The sequence below is a fragment of the Hippocampus guttulatus genome, chromosome 1 (genome assembly GCF_054856545.1).
Source record: "Hippocampus guttulatus isolate MCC_2025c chromosome 1, RoL_Hgut_1.0, whole genome shotgun sequence".
Taxonomy (NCBI): domain Eukaryota; kingdom Metazoa; phylum Chordata; class Actinopteri; order Syngnathiformes; family Syngnathidae; genus Hippocampus; species Hippocampus guttulatus.
The window spans coordinates 969,995-988,301 of record NC_141261.1 but is presented as its reverse complement, the minus strand read 5'-3'; the positions used below and the strand labels follow the sequence as shown (position 1 = coordinate 988,301).

General features: G+C 44.5%; 2 protein-coding genes across 6 annotated transcripts in view; one reads left to right on the top strand and one right to left on the bottom strand.

Moving 5' to 3' along the window:
• The window catches only part of LOC147209948 (inactive dipeptidyl peptidase 10-like), a 29,608-nt gene extending 17,458 nt beyond the window's left edge, over positions 1–12,150 (top strand). For 3 of the 5 annotated variants that reach the window (XM_086120752.1, XM_086121087.1, XM_086120922.1), the window contains exons 9-27: positions 1,744–1,898; positions 2,981–3,078; positions 3,157–3,280; positions 3,491–3,529; positions 3,636–3,746; positions 3,819–3,910; positions 4,329–4,376; positions 4,640–4,758; positions 4,893–4,940; positions 5,607–5,705; positions 5,784–5,853; positions 6,287–6,415; positions 6,504–6,569; positions 6,859–6,913; positions 8,885–8,984; positions 9,123–9,181; positions 10,416–10,488; positions 10,611–10,684; positions 10,761–12,150. In XM_086120752.1, coding sequence (XP_085976878.1) covers positions 1,744–1,898; positions 2,981–3,078; positions 3,157–3,280; positions 3,491–3,529; positions 3,636–3,746; positions 3,819–3,910; positions 4,329–4,376; positions 4,640–4,758; positions 4,893–4,940; positions 5,607–5,705; positions 5,784–5,853; positions 6,287–6,415; positions 6,504–6,569; positions 6,859–6,913; positions 8,885–8,984; positions 9,123–9,181; positions 10,416–10,488; positions 10,611–10,684; positions 10,761–10,892 — 1,691 coding nt within the window. In that variant the 3' untranslated portion in view covers positions 10,893–12,150. The remainder of the gene's footprint in view (positions 1–1,743; positions 1,899–2,980; positions 3,079–3,156; positions 3,281–3,490; positions 3,530–3,635; positions 3,747–3,818; positions 3,911–4,328; positions 4,377–4,639; positions 4,759–4,892; positions 4,941–5,606; positions 5,706–5,783; positions 5,854–6,286; positions 6,416–6,503; positions 6,570–6,858; positions 6,914–8,884; positions 8,985–9,122; positions 9,182–10,415; positions 10,489–10,610; positions 10,685–10,760) is intronic. The other 2 variants (XM_086120838.1, XM_086121006.1) reach the window with 1 other exon arrangement.
• A 675-nt stretch (positions 12,151–12,825) lies between these two features.
• Positions 12,826–18,107, bottom strand: LOC147209947 (tubulin alpha chain-like). The gene is made up of 4 exons (XM_086120622.1): positions 17,978–18,107; positions 15,865–16,087; positions 14,682–14,830; positions 12,826–14,006 (listed from the first exon to the last, which is right to left on the bottom strand). Exons 1-4 carry the CDS (start codon positions 17,978–17,980, stop codon positions 13,029–13,031), a joined length of 1,353 nt encoding a protein of 450 aa, XP_085976748.1. The 5' UTR covers positions 17,981–18,107; the 3' UTR covers positions 12,826–13,028.
• Positions 18,108–18,307: the final 200 nt, after the last annotated feature.

Sequence of the window (18,307 nt, the reverse complement as noted above, 5' to 3'; positions counted from 1 at the left end):
GTCATCTCCTACATGAACCTGTCACCCTCACCAATAATCTGAACAATGAGAGATGCCGTTTGATAATCGGGGGTTTCTTTTAAGCACATATTCAGACATTCTACTCTGTACTCATAAACAAGTACTGATGCTAATAAATACAGCGTAGTGCTTGCATCTTGAAATTATATTTTAATGCCGATAAGCAAACTGCGCTATTTAATTTTGTCCACTAAAATGCCCCTAGATTTGATTGTGAGTGTAAATGGCCGTTTGTCTATGTATGCCCTGCGATTGGCTGGCTACCATTTCAGGGTGTTGCCCGCTTACTGCTGAACAAAGCCTGGGATAGCCTCCAGCAGGCCTTGTGAGGATAAAGCGACTCAGATAATGGATAAATTTATCGTTATATCTGTGCTGCTGGGCCAGCCAAAAGTACGGATTTTGGAAACAACCTGCTTTTGTCTTCATGAAGCTCTTTAACTCACCTCAAAAGAGCTCCTTTCTACCAAGATATCACAAAATGGCAGCAAATGAGAAATACTTTTGTATAATGAATCTCCTCAACTAATTTCAACATAGTTACTTGGCACTAACATGCCACAAAATGGTGACTAAGCACTTATTTTCTCTAAATGAAGCTCCTTAACTCAGATCAACATTCCATGGCACAATGATGCCACCAGACAGCAAGTGAATGAGTTTAAGTAAATAACAGAGGACTACCCAATCACACACACACACACACAATTCATTAATGGCTGTGTGAATGAACACCGGGAATTCACTCTCTAGCTTGAAGAAATCAGATCTTCACCCGTCCTTACTCTTCATGTCAGCGAAGAAACTCGTGGGCACGGTTACAATGAATTAGCCCCACTGGTAACAGTTGGCCCAAAGGCAAAGTAACACATTTTGAGAAATAGGTACATTTGTAAAATGTGTTGTTTGATTGCGCACTCAGGGACTCTGCACCCCCAACTATTTATGCATAATACCAGTAATTAAAACAAATAGCTTTTCCGTTATGTAGTCACCTTTCGCAATTCTGTTTGGGGGCAATACACCCAGTTACGAGAAACACCCAAAGAGAAGCTTCAAGAAACACTACCACAATAATAGTGCAATGGTGTATATTTTTTTAAGATAAGATAAGAAAACCTTTATTAGTCTCGCAATGGAGAAATTCCCAATTCACAGCAGCAAAGTTATGAAAGGAAGAAGTAGAACAACAAAATATAGGAGCTGCTGGAAAGGCAGCCACTCTCGCCGCGCCATTTTGAAGTCAAAATAACAAAAATAACACAACACAACACATAGGACACAGACAGTCGTGCAATCTTCACCACTTTTCTGCATACATTTGGTTGTCTGAAGCAGTTCTAGATGAAAGAGGAGAGGATCAAAGTGTCCTTTCACCAGTGGATCAGAGACGTCATGCTGAAAATGTGCACGCGTCTGCTACAAGCTAAGTTTTGAAAGCAAACACGAAGCTGTCGCGTCCATTGACGAAAAGAGATTCGTTCACTTCTCCTGTCCCACTTAATCCGCTTCAAACTCCAAGCCGCGACTCCCAGTTCCAAATCCGCATCGGCGCTCCGCGCTAACGCTCCTTTCTTCTCATCGTCGGCTCCTCAAGCCTTACATCCATCCGGCCGCAGACCGTTCAACAGCAACGATCTCTCCGCTGAACAAAGCGGGGCTGTGAAAAATGCTGCCCATTCCAGGCGCAAGACACAAGCTTTGGTGTGTTTTTGCTATCAGAGGAGATTCTGCGCTCACACTTGGCCCACTGGTGGTCCCCCGATGGAGAGAAACTGGCGTTCCTGACCATCAACGACACATTAGTACCAAACATGGCTTTGGCCCAGTTTACTGGCGGCACCTACCCCCGAGGACTTCAGTACCCGTATCCCATGGTGAGATCCAAATGCACTCTTGTAATAGTGATCTGGGGTGGGTCCGTTTGTTTTGATTTGAGATCCTCTGAATCAGCGCACAGAAATCCAGGAGATGGCAGGCATACTTTTTACACTGACCTGCAGCAGTACGAATTCTCCGTGTGGTATGTGTACTGCTAGGAATACATGGGCTCCTTCTAGCTCTATCTAGCTCCTGCAGAGGTTGCTGATGAAGCATTGACTCCTTTTGTAATTTTTGAACCAATCACTAATCCAACAAGAATTTGGACCAGTCTATTTAAACATTTTGTTTATTGACTGAACAGTCGGAACTCCTTATTTGCGGGGGATTGGAACCAGCCTGGCCCACAAATGGCCAACATTTGCAGATAACTGATGTCCATGGAAATGCTTTGGATAAAAATAATACAAATAAAAATCAAACCTTCAAATCTTCTCCCCAAACCCCTGAGAAACATTCAGTACACAAAAAGTGGGGGCTCTCCTTCCTCCCTCCCAACTCCTCCTCGACCAAAATATTGTGGCTAAAAATGAAAGAAAAATCCAACTATCTATGCAGAGAAACCTTGGATCTTAACAATGGCAGTAAAGGAGTCAACGAAATTGTGTTTTCTCTCATGCCTTATTTTGCAGATCTGATCAATGATGTCATAAGCGCTATAAAAATAAAGATTTATTGTATTATATTGATCGATCGGTAAGTCATAACATTTCAACCGATCACCGATGTTGCATAAAATGCTAAATATCTGTTGATCCAAACCAGCTGATCAGATCAGTGTAAAGTTTTATATACAGTATATATACAGTATATATCTATATATACATATATATACCGTGCGTTATTAATTTTTTCGAGTTGACATGCTTTTTTTCCTATCCCTGTATTTGATTGCAGTGTTGATTCTCAAACTGTGCTTAGTGTTGCAGAGGCTTACGTTGACATTGAATTGATTTTAAAATCAGCACTTGGCGACCCTACTTTAGTTATGATGATGTTACGTGAAATGTTATTTTTTAGGTGGTACTTGGTATAAATCAACCACCGATCTACAGTATTGTTCTAAATGTTCCATCAGGCCGGCCAGACGAACCCTGCGGTCAAGCTGTCTGTAGTCAATCTTTTTGGGGTAACGCACTCTGTGGAGCTGCATCCTCCCTATCAGCTCAGCCTACGGTAACACCAATCAAAGTCATACACCCTCCAACCACTAAACCCTTTGTCTCATTCCAATTCTGGGCTCCCCATCTGCAGGGATTTCTATATCACCATGGTGAAGTGGATCAGTAACACGCACCTGGCCGTGCGCTGGCTCACTCGGGCCCAGAACGCATCGGTGTTGACGGTGTGCGATGCGGCCGTAGGAGTCTGTCTTGCGGTGTGTGCTTCTCATTCCGCTCACGTTTCACAGGATTGCATGCCTCACATTAGCTTCGAGTTGACTTTTGAGATTTAGCAAATGGTACTTTTACACTGATGTCAACATCCTTGCTTCCACTTTGTTCCTTTCAAACACAACACCGATTCAAAGAGAGCGCTGTGCTCACCACGGTTGTGTGTTTAACTTGCACTTTAATTTGGGCTTCAGCGGCATGAGGACTCTTCAGATTCATGGATCTCCAGGCGGGTAAGTCTGCAGTGTTGCCATTGCCACCTCTTCACGTTCCTCTAAGGGCATCACAAAGAGTCCCCCCCCCCCACCCCCCCCCCCCCCCACACCCCCCACTCTCCAGCAGAACCAGGAGCCTCTGTTTGATAAAGACACAACCAGGTTTTTTCTTGCCGTTCCATTGAGACAAGGAGGTCAAGGTGACTTCCATCACATCACCATGTTCACCAAAAAGGTGCGGAAAGTAAACAGAACAACATTTAAAAACAGAATCAATCATAAGGGAAGCTGTTGTGTTGTTTCTTAGCTCCAAAGCAACGAGGATGAGATTGAACACATCACATCCGGCGCCTGGGAGGTGACGCAAATTGTGTCTTATGATGAAAACAAGCAGGTCATGTATGTTTCTTTTGTGTTTATTTCTCCTTTTCACTGGTGTGTTTGATTATTACAAAACGGGACTGAGCAGCGCAAAAAAATATTTCCAATTAAAGTTTTATGATTCCTTACCTGATTAATAAATATGATTCAGTTAGAGCAGTAGTTGCGATTGCTCTTGTTTTGGTTCCCAATATGGAAATGTGATTCTGTTGCTGCTCAGTAACAAGGGCAGATTTATTCTTTCGGGATCTGGAGCTGCTGGCCAATCAAAACTCCTGAAAGATACTTATAATTCATATAAAATCAATGTATGTTCATTTCACATGTTTACCTACACTGATGATTTGGCAAAGTAACTTTTATATTTTTTTTTAAGAAGAAAAAGTTTGAATGGCCCTGCTTATAAGATGTAAATGAGCTGATGTCATCCACTCAGATACTTCCTGAGCACAGAGGTTTCTGCACAACAGAGGCATTTATACAGGTAACTATCAAAAAACAAAGTACTTAACTTTCTGTTGCACATTGGTAAAATGTGCTCAACTGAAGTCATTTTTTACTCTTTTCCTCAAATATATTCAAATGATCTCTCCATTTAGCCTCTTTTAGTCATGCGCAACCGATTTAAGTAACTCCAATGGAACCGAAGCACCTTTTTTTTTCAGTGTTTTTGCACTCATTGCACTTCCCGTTTCTTTTGTCTTTTGGCTCCTCCTTCTTCCAACATGCACATGTGCTCCCTGTCAGTGTGTCCACCCTGGGTGCATTTCCACGACAGTGCCTCACCTGTGGACTGCGCGAGGCGTGCACCTTCTTTGAGGCTAACATCCGCCCTGACGCGGAGCACGCCATCCTGCATTGCAAAGGCAAATCTCTCACCATCATCTTGATGGTGACCTCTTTTCATGGAGATGACATGTTGATGAAGGCATTGTTTTCTACATCACAAGAGACACTTTTTACCTCGTCTGCTTTTTGTCGTCACCTGTGTCACTCGTAGGTCCGGGAGTCCCATCGGTCCTGCTTCTTAGTTTGGACGAGGTGGACTGTGAGTGTTTTCATGCAGACAGACAAATGTTTGCATTACTGGATGCCATTTTGTGCAAAGCCCAGTACCGAGAAGAGTATCTGGACATACGTCTTAATCAATACATCAATCAATTCATTTAAAATGAGCGCTCATAGCAAAGGCTGATTTTCAGCACCCATTTACAAAGTCAATGATAAAACTGCTTGAAAATTGATCATTGAAACGCAGCTATTACCTCCTAAATCTAAATTTTCTTTGGACAGTTATGCCATAGTGCACAAAGCAAGGTTCAAAAAGGCATGCTGGAACTTGAGTTTGGTGTGGAAGAACTTGAGAGCACTGACCTCAAACCCATCAAACACCTTTCAGATCAACTTGAACAGAAATGGCGAGCCATCACTAACCCCTGACCAATTGTTGTTCTGGATGAATAGACATTAATTCCCGCAGACACAAAAATGGAAATCTTGCAGGAGCTCTTTCCGGAAAAGTGCAGGGGTACCAACTCAAACTTAATACTTTTTCCACACCTGACAGTTCACATCACACTTTACGATTAGACCCCCCCCCCAAAAAATAGACAAATGAATCCAACAATTGAGTTCTACTTTTCAGGAATTTTCTTTTATTGTCCATTTATTTTCTTTTTTCCTTATTTGTTTTTTTATGCTCATCTTCCATCAGCTTATTTCATTCTGGAGAACAATCTTCCTCTGTGGTCGATGCTGTCCACCAAAAGAATGGTTCAGTCCCGAATCCACACTATCCATCATAGCAACTATGGTAGGAATGAAATGTGCATGCAGAAGTTAACATCATAATGCGAGATGGAGTTACAAGCGTGTGCTCTCTCACGTGTAGAACTGCCTCTGAAGCTCATCCTTCCTCTTGACTTCTCAGAGTCCTTCCTCTACGGCCTTCTGCTCATTGTGTGAGGACCGCGTTTACATTCGCTGCACCATCTACTCTGACCTTCACACTCTCTCATGTGCCACCATGGGTGCAGGCTGAGCATCTCACAAATCGACTCAAAATAACTGTAACGTCTCATATCAGATTGTTAGAGTTCCAGCCATACAGCCTTCTGAATATTTTAATTTTAAATCTGCGAAATTGTGATAAAATAGCTATTTTAAGCACATCTTATAATCATTAGCACCGACTGTAATTTGTTAGTGGCAATCCTGCTAATAGCTCGGGCAGAGGTTACCCCCTACTAATCAATCCATTGTGCCATTAAGCGGTTTGAGAAAAAAAAAATCCCAATTAACAGTTATTTTTCGAGTACAAGTATCGTGATATTTTTTTGCTGTTCACAGGACATTATTTTGTCTTTGTCTGCTAACATGGCTTTGTTCCAACAGAGGCAGCTCTCCTAGTGATCAGGCAGTCACGGAGGAGTTTAGGCTGAACTGGGACTGGGTGCTGGTGGGCTCGGAGCAGGTGATTGTGGCCCGGCTCGACGGTCGGGGTTCTGCGTTCCGAGGTCAAAGGTTTGTCATTATTTTTTTTCTTCCATTTTAATGATGCACATGTAATGTCCTGTACGATGCACAGCTCATGATGGCCTTCACATCACAGGATGTTGCATCAGCTCCACCATAACATTGGGCAGGTGGACGTTGAGGACCAGATAGCAGCTTTAAAGTATGTACTCATTTTAAGAATAAAACGTAAATAAAAAACACTTTCATTGAAAGAAAAAGAAAAAGTTAAATATTCAGTGAGTAATCGTGGAGACATTTTGGACAACAAACTTCAAGCAGGCTTGCATGATTTTTAATTTCTTCTCCTTTTTTTCTCCTGAGGACCCTTTGTTTTCAAGATGAATATCTAAGGATTTCGGCCTTTTGGGTTGAACTGATGTCTTTTTGACTTCATTTCGGTATCGGCATGAAACAACATCATGATGGACTAATGAGTCATTTCTCTCCAGGTACTTGGCGAAGCTTCCCTACATCGATCCAACTAGGGTTGGCATTTTTGGAGAGGTCTGAACTGCTCATATTATTTCTTCATCTTGATTGTACAATGGTGCCTTGAGATACAAGTTTAAGTCATTCAAATTCGTAAGTCAAAACGTGTGTATCTCCATCCATCCATTCTCTACTGCTTATCCAGTGTTTGGTTGCGGGGGCAACTACTTTAGCAGGGAAGCCAAGACTTCCCTCTCCCCAGCCACTTCCAGCTCGTCCCAGGGATCCCAAGGCATTCTCAGGCTAGCCAGGAGATTGATTCTCCAGTGTGTCCTAGGTTGTCCCCGGAGCCTCCCCCGGAACACTTCACCAGCGAGGCGCCCAGGAGACATCCTAATCTGATGCCCGAGCCACCTCCTCTGGATGTGAAGGAGAAGCGGCTCGGCTCTGAGCCGCTCCCAGATGACCGAGCTTCTCACCTTATCTCTCCGGGAGAGCCCGGACACAGTGCAGAGGAAATTCATTTTGATCACTTGTATCCGGGATCTCATTCTTTCGGTCATGACCCACAAGGTGACCATAGGTGAGGGAACGTACGTAGGTCGACTGGTAAATGAAGAGCTTCGTCTTTTGGCTCCGCTCCTATTTCACCATGACGGACCGATACAATATCCGCATCACAGCAGACGCTGAACTGATCCGTTTGTCACTCTCCCTCGCCAGCCTGCCCTCGCTCATGAACAAGACCCCAAGATACTGAAACTCCTTCACTTAGGGTAAGATCTCATCCCGACCCAGAGAAGGCACTCGCACCGTTTTCCGACTGACGACCATTGTTCCAGATTTCGAGGTGCTGATTTTCATCCCAACCGCTTCACACTTGGCTGCGAAACCGCTCCAGTGAGAGTCGGAGATACAGGCTTGAAGAATCCAACAGCGCCACATCATTTGCAAAAAGTAGAGATGCAATACTGAGGCCACCAAACCGGACTCCCTCAATGCCTCGGCTGCGTCAAGAAATTCTGTCCATAAAGGTTATGAACAGAGTCGGTGACAAAGGGCAGCCTCATGGAAAATGAATCTGATTTACTGCCGGCAATGCGAACCAAACTCTGGCATCACTGGTGCAGGGACCGAACAGCCTGTATCAGGGGGTTTGGTACCCAGCACCCCCCACAGAACTCCCCTAGGGACACGGTCATACAGCTTCTCCAAGTCCACAAATTATGTATAGACTGGTTGGGCGAACCCCCACGCACCCTGGAGGACACTGCCAAGGGTCTAGCAGGTCGGACCGGCATCTTACCCCACCATTGGAGCCAACTTAGTCGACAGCGCCGCCCCTCCCTTCACCCGTGTGTCCAAAACATGCAGCCGTAAATCCGATGAGACCATCACAAACTCAATCATCGAACCCACCGCATTAAAAAAAGCAACTTAGTTTTCCAGCTTCTTATGTACTTAGTAAAACATTTGCAAGCATAGACGATGACTGTACCTAATGTTTTGTCCTTCATTGTCCATCTTCTCTGGGGTTTATTGGCAGTTAGCAAACCAGTGCTTTGCTTCATAGTGCATTAACGCCACAAATTGATATTGCCCTGCCGTTGCAAGAAAATCACTGTGAATCAATGACATTATCGTTCAATCGACTTGATTTGTGCAAAACCCTTCATAAACAGAATGCACTTCAAAGTGCTTTACATGGATTGAGATAAACCTGCTCTCCACCTGTTCACAGGGCCACGCGCACACACACACGCACACAGGTTAGAAATAAAACCGTGATCAGGGAATAACTCCAAACTAAATACACATCATCTAATTGAGAAAGATAGTTGTGGAATGTTGTAAATTTGTTATAATTTTGCTACTGCCATCTAGTGTGTGGCAGTCTGAAGCGCATTCTCATTTTTGCTGTATTGACCAAGCAACAGTTAATGACATCATCTTTAGCCCAACAGAATGCTTCCATCTGAGTTGCAAGTAAATCTTGAAGTGAATGATGATCAGGAATCAGCTCCAACGGTAACATTCCTCCTGCAGGACTATGGTGGTTACCTGGCGCTAATGCTGATCAAGTCCACCGAGGGAATGATCCGATGCGCTGCAGCTCAGGCTCCTGTTGTTGACTGGACTATGTATGGTGAGTCTGATCAATTCAGATCCTTCACATAGAGCACGCATGTGGATCCGACTAAAATTCCCTTGTTAATGTGCTTTTTATCTGTAAAGAGAATCTAATGCACTACCTGTTTTTTGTCTGCCTCTCTATTACTTCCAGCTTCTGCATTCTCAGAGCGATATTTTGGCATGCCTTCAACTGAGGAGAACAGATATCAAGTGAGTTGCTTCTCGCTACCAATTTCCATTGTAGTTCTTCCATAAGAGGTTTGAAGCCAAGGCTTTAAAGTTCTTCCACACCTAACCAAGCGTGCCTTTATGGACCTCGCCTTGTACACTGTGTCACAGCACAGAAAATGTATCTGACATTTGGGCACAATTGTCTACAGATTCTGGGTTGTGGTCTTTAGTTCAAATATGTGGCAAATGTGCCCCTGTTATAAGGTGGAGTCGGCAGAAATACGCAACAGCCTACAAAGTGAAGGTCGCAGACAGTTTTTTTTTCTTCTAAGTGGGTTGCGATGAATTGGGCCAGAGTGGTCTATTTCTGCGATGGTGGGAGGAGCGTTGCTCTTGAAGTGACATCCAAAGACCGAGGACAGGGTGAACGGACAATAGTCATTAGGAAAGGAAAGAAAGAATGGTGGTGCCTTGAAACGGCTCTCTACACTCTGATGGAATCCCAGCTGTGTTGCTTTGAGATTTTGTTCCTATCCTCCCTGAGCAGGGCGGCCCGGTAGTCCAGTGGTTAGCACGTCGGCTTCACAGTGCAGAGGTACCGGGTTCAATTCCAGCTCCGGCCTCCCTGTGTGGAGTTTGCATGTTCTCCCCGGGCCTGCGTGGGTTTTCTCCGGGTGCTCCGGTTTCCTCCCACATTCCAAAAACATGCATGGCAGGCTGATTGGACGCTCTAAATTGTCCCTAGGTGTGAGTGTGGGCGTGAATGGTTGTTCGTCTCTGTGTGCCCTGCGATTGGCTGGCAACTGATTCAGGGTGTCCCCGCCTACTGCCCGAAGACGGCTGGGATAGGCTCCAGCACCCCCCGCGACCCTAGTGAGGATCAAGCGGTTCGGAAAATGGATGGATGGATCCTCCCTGAGCAATGCACCCATGTAAAATGGCTGCGAATGTGGTCGAGGAAAACAACAGATGCGCCAATTTTGTTGCCATTTCGCTTTCATTTCCAGTCAGATGGCCGCATGTGGTGTCCGCCTGTTTATTTATTTATTTACTTTTCAAGAATTTATTTTCCGCTCACCACAATATTTGACTTTTAATTACATCAATAGTGCATTTCCTCTGCACAAGCATCACCTCTGAGGCACCATGTCCCTCTTTCTTGCATAAAATATTCACAATCAATGTGTAGTATAGTAAAATCAATTCACCAAATGTGGTAATAAAAGCTTGGCATTGCTTTTAAAGAATTGAACATAGTTTTTCGTCTGTACAGATGTCGAAAGTTCTCCCAGACATGAAAGGCCTGCAGGGAGGAACTCTGTTTCTCGCCCATGGGACCGCTGATGGTAGACACACACATTTCTCTTCCCTTTGCCGTTAGATTTACGACACGCGGGCCGTTACGGCTCTGCTGAGTTGCGAGCGCTTGTCGCACAATGGATGTAAACAGTTGTGTTCTTTTCCCCAGCAAATGTTCACTTTCAGCACTCAGCGGAGCTCATCAAGCATTTGATCAGGGTGGGAGCCAACTACACCATGCAGGTACCACAAGTGTCAGAAAAGACAGCATGTGACAAAGAGTCCCAGGAGGATATTTACTTGTTGCTTTGTGGGACAGATCTACCCTGATGAGGGCCACTTCCTGTCAAGACGCAGCCAGATTCAGCTGAGGCACTCTTTGATTGGCTATTTTAGAGGTTGTCTGTTGGATGCATCATCATTATTGGACAGGCGCGCTGAAGATGAGTGAGGAACTCCACAGAAGAATAGTGTGTGTGTGTGTGTGTGTGTGTGTGTGTGTGTGTGTGTGTGTGTGTGTGTGTGTGTGTGTGTGTGTGTGTGTGTGTGTGTGTGTGTGTGTGTGTGTTTTATACTCTTAGCACAATTTTTGATGGACAAGTAACTGAAGACTTAGAACAGGGGTGTCCAAATTTAGCATACAGAAACACTGAGGGATACCAAGGCCACGAAACATTCATCACACTTAATGTATTAGCATGTTAAAACCAAGCCAGCATTTATACATTGATGCACCCCTCACCATTTAAAAAACAAACAAACATTGCATCCCATGTCAAATTTTAGTCGTTAATATAAGCTGCAAGCTGCAAAGAAAAAAGGGACAGTGTGCCATAAATGACCCCTGGCTCTTGTTTGGTCACCCCTGATTTAGTAAATAATAGCCCTCTTCTGAGATTTATATAATCAGATCCTGTTTTACTTTGTACATAGTAGAACCTCAAAAGTGTTGTTTAAAAATATCGTACTGTGTGCATAGTGTGAGACCAAAAATGGTCAATAATGGCTAATGTGTGCACTTTAATAAGTTATTGTTGGCAGAGTGGTTAAAAGCAGTTGACTCAGTCTCCAGAATGTGAATTTTGTTCAGGGTGTTATGTTAAATACTCAGATACTCAGTGTTGGAGTTTACATTTTGTGAGTGTGGAACTACTGTACTTAGCTTTGGAGTTAGTGCATTCATGTTTTTATGTTTACGTCGCATTGCTGATTGCCCTTTAACAGATTATTGTGAGTGTAACAAGAACTTGCTCTTCAAAGCTATCCTTTTCTATAAGAATACACTTCAAATAAATTTATAGTTCTGTTGGTCATTTCTGTAAAGATGCAGACTGGCAACAGCTATTATGACTGATGGCAACGTTTAAAGGGGGAATCCGAACTCTTTTCTCACCAGACAACTTATTCAGATCCAAACAGATGCAAATAAACAAAATGAAACTCGGCATAGACAACAGTGAGACAAGAACACGTAAGCTGATAATCTCGATACGAGTTTCTGCATAAAATGTCTCATTTGTGTTGTGCAAATAATTTATGTTTATTGTTAATGACATATGAATTAGGAGCATTGTGTAAAAATGTGTACAATGATATCGCACTGCTGTAAATAAACTGAATGCAAAAAAAAAAAAAAAATCTGTTGAATGCGCCATTTAGATGATCATCTTCATGTCGGAGAACAAAAAATAAAATAAAATAAATTATCACCAGAAGACTATGTTGACTCACCCAAACAGATCCAACAGTGTGACTGTGTAGGGGTTGCCATGACAACCACTTTGGTATCTTCACAAGACATATTCACACTTTTACATTTTCCAATTCAAGAGAGAGTAACTCATACCAGGATTTAACGGTTACCTTTCCGCATCGTCCTTCCGTGACCTTTACAAATCTCCCATCTGTGCAACCTTCATCGGCTCGAGCGAATCACAAAACCAGATAGAAGGTCTCCTCCAGTGAGCAAGCACAGAGAAACCGGCAACATGCACCTTCAGTTCTGGCCATTTTGAGTTTGGTCGAAAGTTTTTCCTCTTTGTTGCAGCGGAAATTCATCATGCCTCCTTCTGTTCGCCCCAAAAGACATACACCGAATAATTTTTCCCCCCCCTAAATGTTCATGGTCCCGGGTGAGTTGGATCCCATTCCAGCCGACTTGGGGTGAGATATGGAGGGAGGGCGGTAGTCATAATGTACAGCTACATGGAATTTGGCTATTTGGTCACACAATTGACATGAGTTGTAAATATATTTTTTATTACCACCGTCTTTTTAAATGGTTTGTTGTCGGCAATTTTTATTTTCTATCGTATGGTCTGTCTGCCTGTCGTCCATCCTAACCTACATTATCTATCGATGCACGATAAAGAAAGCAACAGAAGCAAATGCAAGTGATTTTATTTGAAAAGAAGACACAAATATGCTCTTTGCTTCAAAGGAGAGTCAGACTCAAGACAAGCAAACATGATGGTCTTGCGCTCGTAAGTACTTGAGACAAGCATGAACATGTCACCGTTTATTTGTCGACACCATGACCGCCATTAAAATGGGCGACATCAGAAAGGAAGCTGATGGACTTTCTTTTCTAATACTCCTCCCCTTCATCTTCGTCTTGCTCCGATGAGTCGATGCCCACCTCCTCGTAGTCCTTCTCCAGGGCAGCCATGTCTTCTCTGGCCTCGGAGAACTCCCCCTCCTCCATCCCCTCGCCGACGTACCAGTGCACAAAGGCCCTCTTGGCATACATCAGGTCGAACTTGTGGTCCAGTCGAGCCCAGGCCTCCGCAATGGCCGTGGTGTTGCTCAGCATGCACACGGCCCTCTGGACCTTGGCCAGGTCTCCTCCAGGAACCACAGTGGGAGGCTGGTAGTTGATGCCCACCTTGAAGCCGGTGGGGCACCAGTCCACAAACTGGATGGAGCGCTTGGTTTTGATGTTGCTAATAGCCACGTTCACATCTTTTGGCACGACGTCGCCGCGGTACAGCAGACAGCATGCCATGTACTTGCCATGCCGAGGGTCACATTTCACCATCTGATTGGCTGGCTCAAAACAGGAGTTGGTGATCTCTGCCACAGTCAGCTGCTCGTGGTACGCCTTCTCTGCTGAAATGACCGGGGCATAGGTCGCCAAAGGGAAGTGGATTCGTGGGTAGGGCACCAGGTTGGTCTGAAACTCGGTCAGGTCTACGTTGAGGGCTCCGTCAAAGCGCAGCGAGGCCGTGATGGAGGAAACGATCTGACTGATGAGTCGATTCAGGTTGGTGTACGACGGACGTTCTATGTCCAGGTTCCTGCGGCAGATATCATAGATGGCCTCGTTGTCCACCATGAAGGCACAGTCCGAGTGCTCCAGGGTGGTGTGCGTTGTGAGGATGGAGTTATACGGCTCCACCACAGCAGTCGACACCTGAGGAGCCGGATAGATGGCGAACTCCAGCTTGGACTTCTTGCCAAAGTCCACCGAGAGCCGCTCCATCAGCAGGGAAGTGAAGCCGGAACCGGTTCCTCCTCCAAAGGAGTGGAACACCAGGAAGCCTTGGAGTCCAGTGCACTGGTCAGACTGAGAGAGAACAATACAATGTCATTAGGTATATATTAATGAGTATTTTATTTTCTGTAAGAGTGACCTATTCTCCAAAAATGATTTTTGATGAAAATGTAAAACAAAATGTGTGTCTCTGGAGCTCCTGTCCACTCATTAAGTCTGAAATTGCAGGACCGAGTTTGACCTTTGTGAGCTTTGCATTTGCTGAAAATGTGTTTGCGATGAGTGAGACATTCTGAATTTTGGAGCGTTAAATGCGGATGTTAAATTCATTGGCGTTGCGAAACACCCATTACAGGAGTGCTAATCAACATAATCTGACAAATTTTCAAGTGGGCCAAGCTGTTATATGCGCTGCTTGGGGCAGCTATTCAGGAATGGCAAAAGCTATTTCAGATCGATACACTGATCATGGTAAAAATGCATATTTTCCTCAAAACGTTGTGAAGCGAGCTAATTTGAAACTGCAGTGCTGAAAATGATTCACATGCCAGCCAGACAAGTCGCCTGGGAACTGCTGTAAATTGTGCACAAAACTCCCCCACGTCCGCCGGGAAAATCTATATTTCCACAGAATTTGGACGAAAATGGATAGAATTTGCAGACCGCCTGTAACTTTTATACGCTTGAGATTGCTTTTAAAACGTGAAAATGACAAAATCAATTTTGCAATGATTTGCCCCATCTCACCAGCTTCCGGATCCTGTTCAGGACGGCATCAATGTGCTCCTTTCCGACTGTGTAGTGACCACGGGCGTAGTTGTTGGCAGCGTCCTCTTTCCCAGAGATGAGCTGTTCTGGGTGGAAGAGCTGACGATATATACCTGTGCGTACCTCATCTGCAAGAGGATAGTCAAACCACAAAGAAGTAAGTCAATAGAGAGACACTAGTAATTTGGTACCTACAAGACTTTGCAGCAGCAAAATTTAAATGAACAGTTTGAAATGTACCACAATTTCATGCTAGAGACTTTGCAATCCTTGTAGTCGTGCAATAAAGTTGGTGAGGAAAAGTGGAATCTTTTTAAACGGCGTCATCTTTTCAACTTACCTTGACTGTTATTGAAAGAAAAGGGTTTGAAGGTCAGGAAATTTTACTCTCCAAAGAGGCCCAAAAGCTTGTTTAGACATGGCTAACATAATGGCCAAGCTAGCATATGCCAGTGACTTTAACTTTGCTCATCGGCCAACACGGGGATCTTCAGTCGAAGGGCCAGACTAAGCACTCGGTGGACATCTGCTTTCGGTGATGCCGTCAAGCTGAAGAAGAGCTCTCATCAGGCCTTTTTGACTCAGCCCAGAGTTCCCAAAGGCTTTGGATGTTGTGGACCTCAGAGTCGAGATGTTCCTCTGCATTGAAAGGAGCCGGATAGAGTTGGTTGGGCATCTGGTTCGGAAACCTCCTGGAGGCCTCCCCCGTGAGGTGTTGTGGGCGCGCCCCATTGGGAGGAGACCCCGTGGACAACTCGGGACATGCTTGGAGAAACTATGTCTCTCGGCTGGCACGGGAATGCCTCAAGATCCCCGCTGAAGAGCTGAATGAAGCGGCTGGGAAGAGGGAAGTCTGGGTCTCTCTCTCTGATAAAGGTGCTGCCCTCGTGACCCGACCCCGGATAAGTGTAAGAAACGCAAGCAAAATTCTAGCCCCTATTTTTTTTTCCCCATACATGTATTTTTACTTTAGTACATTTAATCACAGAAAATTACTTTTGAACCCAAAATACAGTAAATGTCAGCTACTAGAACTTGTACATAAGTAATCTTCCTCAACCTGGCTTTAACTTCTACCAACTGTATTTCAATTCAAGATACTTGTACTTTTACTCAAGTATTGCCTTCAGTTACTTAATTCAAGGCTGACAATCCAACCTACCGATGACGGTGGGCTCCAGGTCGACGAAGATGGCTCGGGGCACATACTTGCCCGTGCCGGTCTCACTAAAAAAAGTGGTGAAGGAGTCATCGGAGCTTCCTGCGGGCCTAGTGCTGGGCATGTGGCCGTCTGGCTGGATGCCGTGCTCCAAACAGTACAGCTCCCAGCAGGTGTTGCCCATCTGGACGCCAGCCTGACCAACATGGATGGATATGCACTCGCGCTGCAGGGGAGGAAGGAGAGTGCACTCTTAAGACAGGCACATGTTTTATTTTCTTCCAACCCATAAAGAACAACTCCATGGGTATCCTGGCAAGCAGGAGCTAGTGGGGACCTGACCTACAAAAGCGAGTGGAGTGGTGGTGGTTAGCACGTAGAGCTATTAGGGCCTATGCTTCCACACCCTGCTCAAGAATTTTGACATTCTTTTTGAAAGACAGGGTGGGGGAGGAAGAGGGAGGTGCAGGCACGGCGTGATAAAACAAGTCAAGTGTCATCATTTGGGAGTAGTTTGGCCTGAGGCAGTCAACTACAACAGTTGAGGATTTCTGATAGATCAAGATCTTGAACTGTGCATCCAAATGTAAGAGCCTCTCTGTCAACAAGAGTAGCTTTTAACAACAAAAAAAAACAACAAATTGAGAATGTTGTGCCTTGTGACTTCTTTCTCTTTACAGGGGAGGGGCCATGACTCATGGAAATGTTTGTGTTGTTGTGAAATTCCTGTCTCTCTCCCCCCCCCCCGCAGATAGTCAAGCCGAAAACATGTCCACAATGAATCTCATTGTGTTTTTCCACTGACGCCACGAGGGGAGCAACAGCGTCACTGGCTGCTTGGTGCGCATCCAAACTTTCCAAAGCACCACAGAATCACTTTCTGAAGATTTGATTTTGTATTTCCTTGCCTTGACCCTATCTTGCCTTCCCAATAGGGCCTTGCCGAGTATGTAGCCAGCAGCCAGCTCAGCTATTTTGAGGGATTCATGCTGCAGCTGCACCCCACATGGATACCATTATCATCTAGAACATCTACCCTCCATCTAAAATCTCTCCCAAGTGACACAAATAATTTAAACGTCTACAGTCCGACCTGAATAGAATAGAACAGCTTTAATGTCACTATAACAACAAATTTAAACGAGCGCTGTCTGTCTGACATGTCTGTGTAAATTACAGCGTGAAAAGGCAAATTGAAACAACAATAAATGCATGAACCCTGAACAAATGGCGCATTACCAGTGTTAGTCAGGCCAGACTTGGTTCAGTGTGTTTATCAAAGTTGGTTAAAAGCTCCAATTCAACTTGTATAATCATGAAACTTTCTGATGTCTCCCGCCTGATGTTTATGATTGCAACCAATGAAGGTGGCTATCGGCTTCTTGTATCTCAACCTGGCTGGAATGAAAAAAAAAAAATGTTTGAAGTCCTAGTCACAACATGGAGGCGAAATGTGAACCACAATCCATGGTAATCGCTCTTCATTCCACACACTACCACCATTTCCCTCCGACATGTTGTGTCCTGAATGGTTCAACAGGAAGTGTCACCAGATCAAAATTGCACCAATCATCGGTCAACAAGCTGTAAATGATCCAACGCACTGCTATCCCGCCCAAAGTCGAGGTCAGCGCCCTGCTCAACTCATATTTAACACTGACTTTAAATCTCTCTTGGTCTTAAAAAAATCCTTATCCGCCGCTTCACCACATTTACTTTTCAAATTGAGGTCATTTGTTTTTGAAGGCATTTGTGTGAAACCTGCAAACCGAGTTTATCAGGTTGTGAGCAAACAAAACAAACAGAATTTATGACAGCCTGTATAGAAGCCACATCAGCATTCCCAGGCAGAAAGGCAAGCGCGTAAACCCTCCTGCCAGGCCTCGAGCCCCCATATGGGAAGTGTTAACCTTCACTGAAGCCACAGTCACATGCCTGGAGGCGCCTTTCCACTGCTGTGCTTCCTGTGCTTTTCTGCTTCACACGCCTACTTGTCTTCCTCTATTGGTGAGCTGATGTGGCATTACTGAGCCACGAATAAGAAAAGAAACTTGGACAAGCACAATGTCACAACACCAAATGCTGCCAATAGTTACAATGATAAAAAAAAACTCACCATTCTGTCGTTGAGAGTGTCCTTTTTTGCAAAAAAAGTTAAACCCGTATGGTCCTCACAGTGCACCTATTATGAGATCTCTGTGAGTGAAGTCCCATCAGTGTGCAACACGCATATACTTTTATAACTGACACAGGGGGAGGAGGCAGAGGTGGAGCCAGCAGTTGCATTTCCACCCAGTTTGGCTTCCGCGATAAGAGAACACTTCCTGGATTTCCTTTTCAGACCAAAAGCACAGTGTGGCTACTACATGTGTGGATTCATTTACTCACAGCTCCATTTATTGGGAAATCTTGGACCGTTATGACGACTTATTTCAAAAACAATGAA

What these genes read in the sequence shown, in the direction of transcription:
- LOC147209947 (XM_086120622.1), bottom strand. An exon ending in CCTGGAGCCCACCGTCATCG is followed by an intron (nt 14,831 to 15,864) that starts GTAGGTTGGATT and finishes ATCCTCTTGCAG; the next exon opens with ATGAGGTACGCACAGGTATA. An exon ending in TGAACAGGATCCGGAAGCTG is followed by an intron (nt 14,007 to 14,681) that starts GTGAGATGGGGC and finishes GTTCTCTCTCAG; the next exon opens with TCTGACCAGTGCACTGGACT.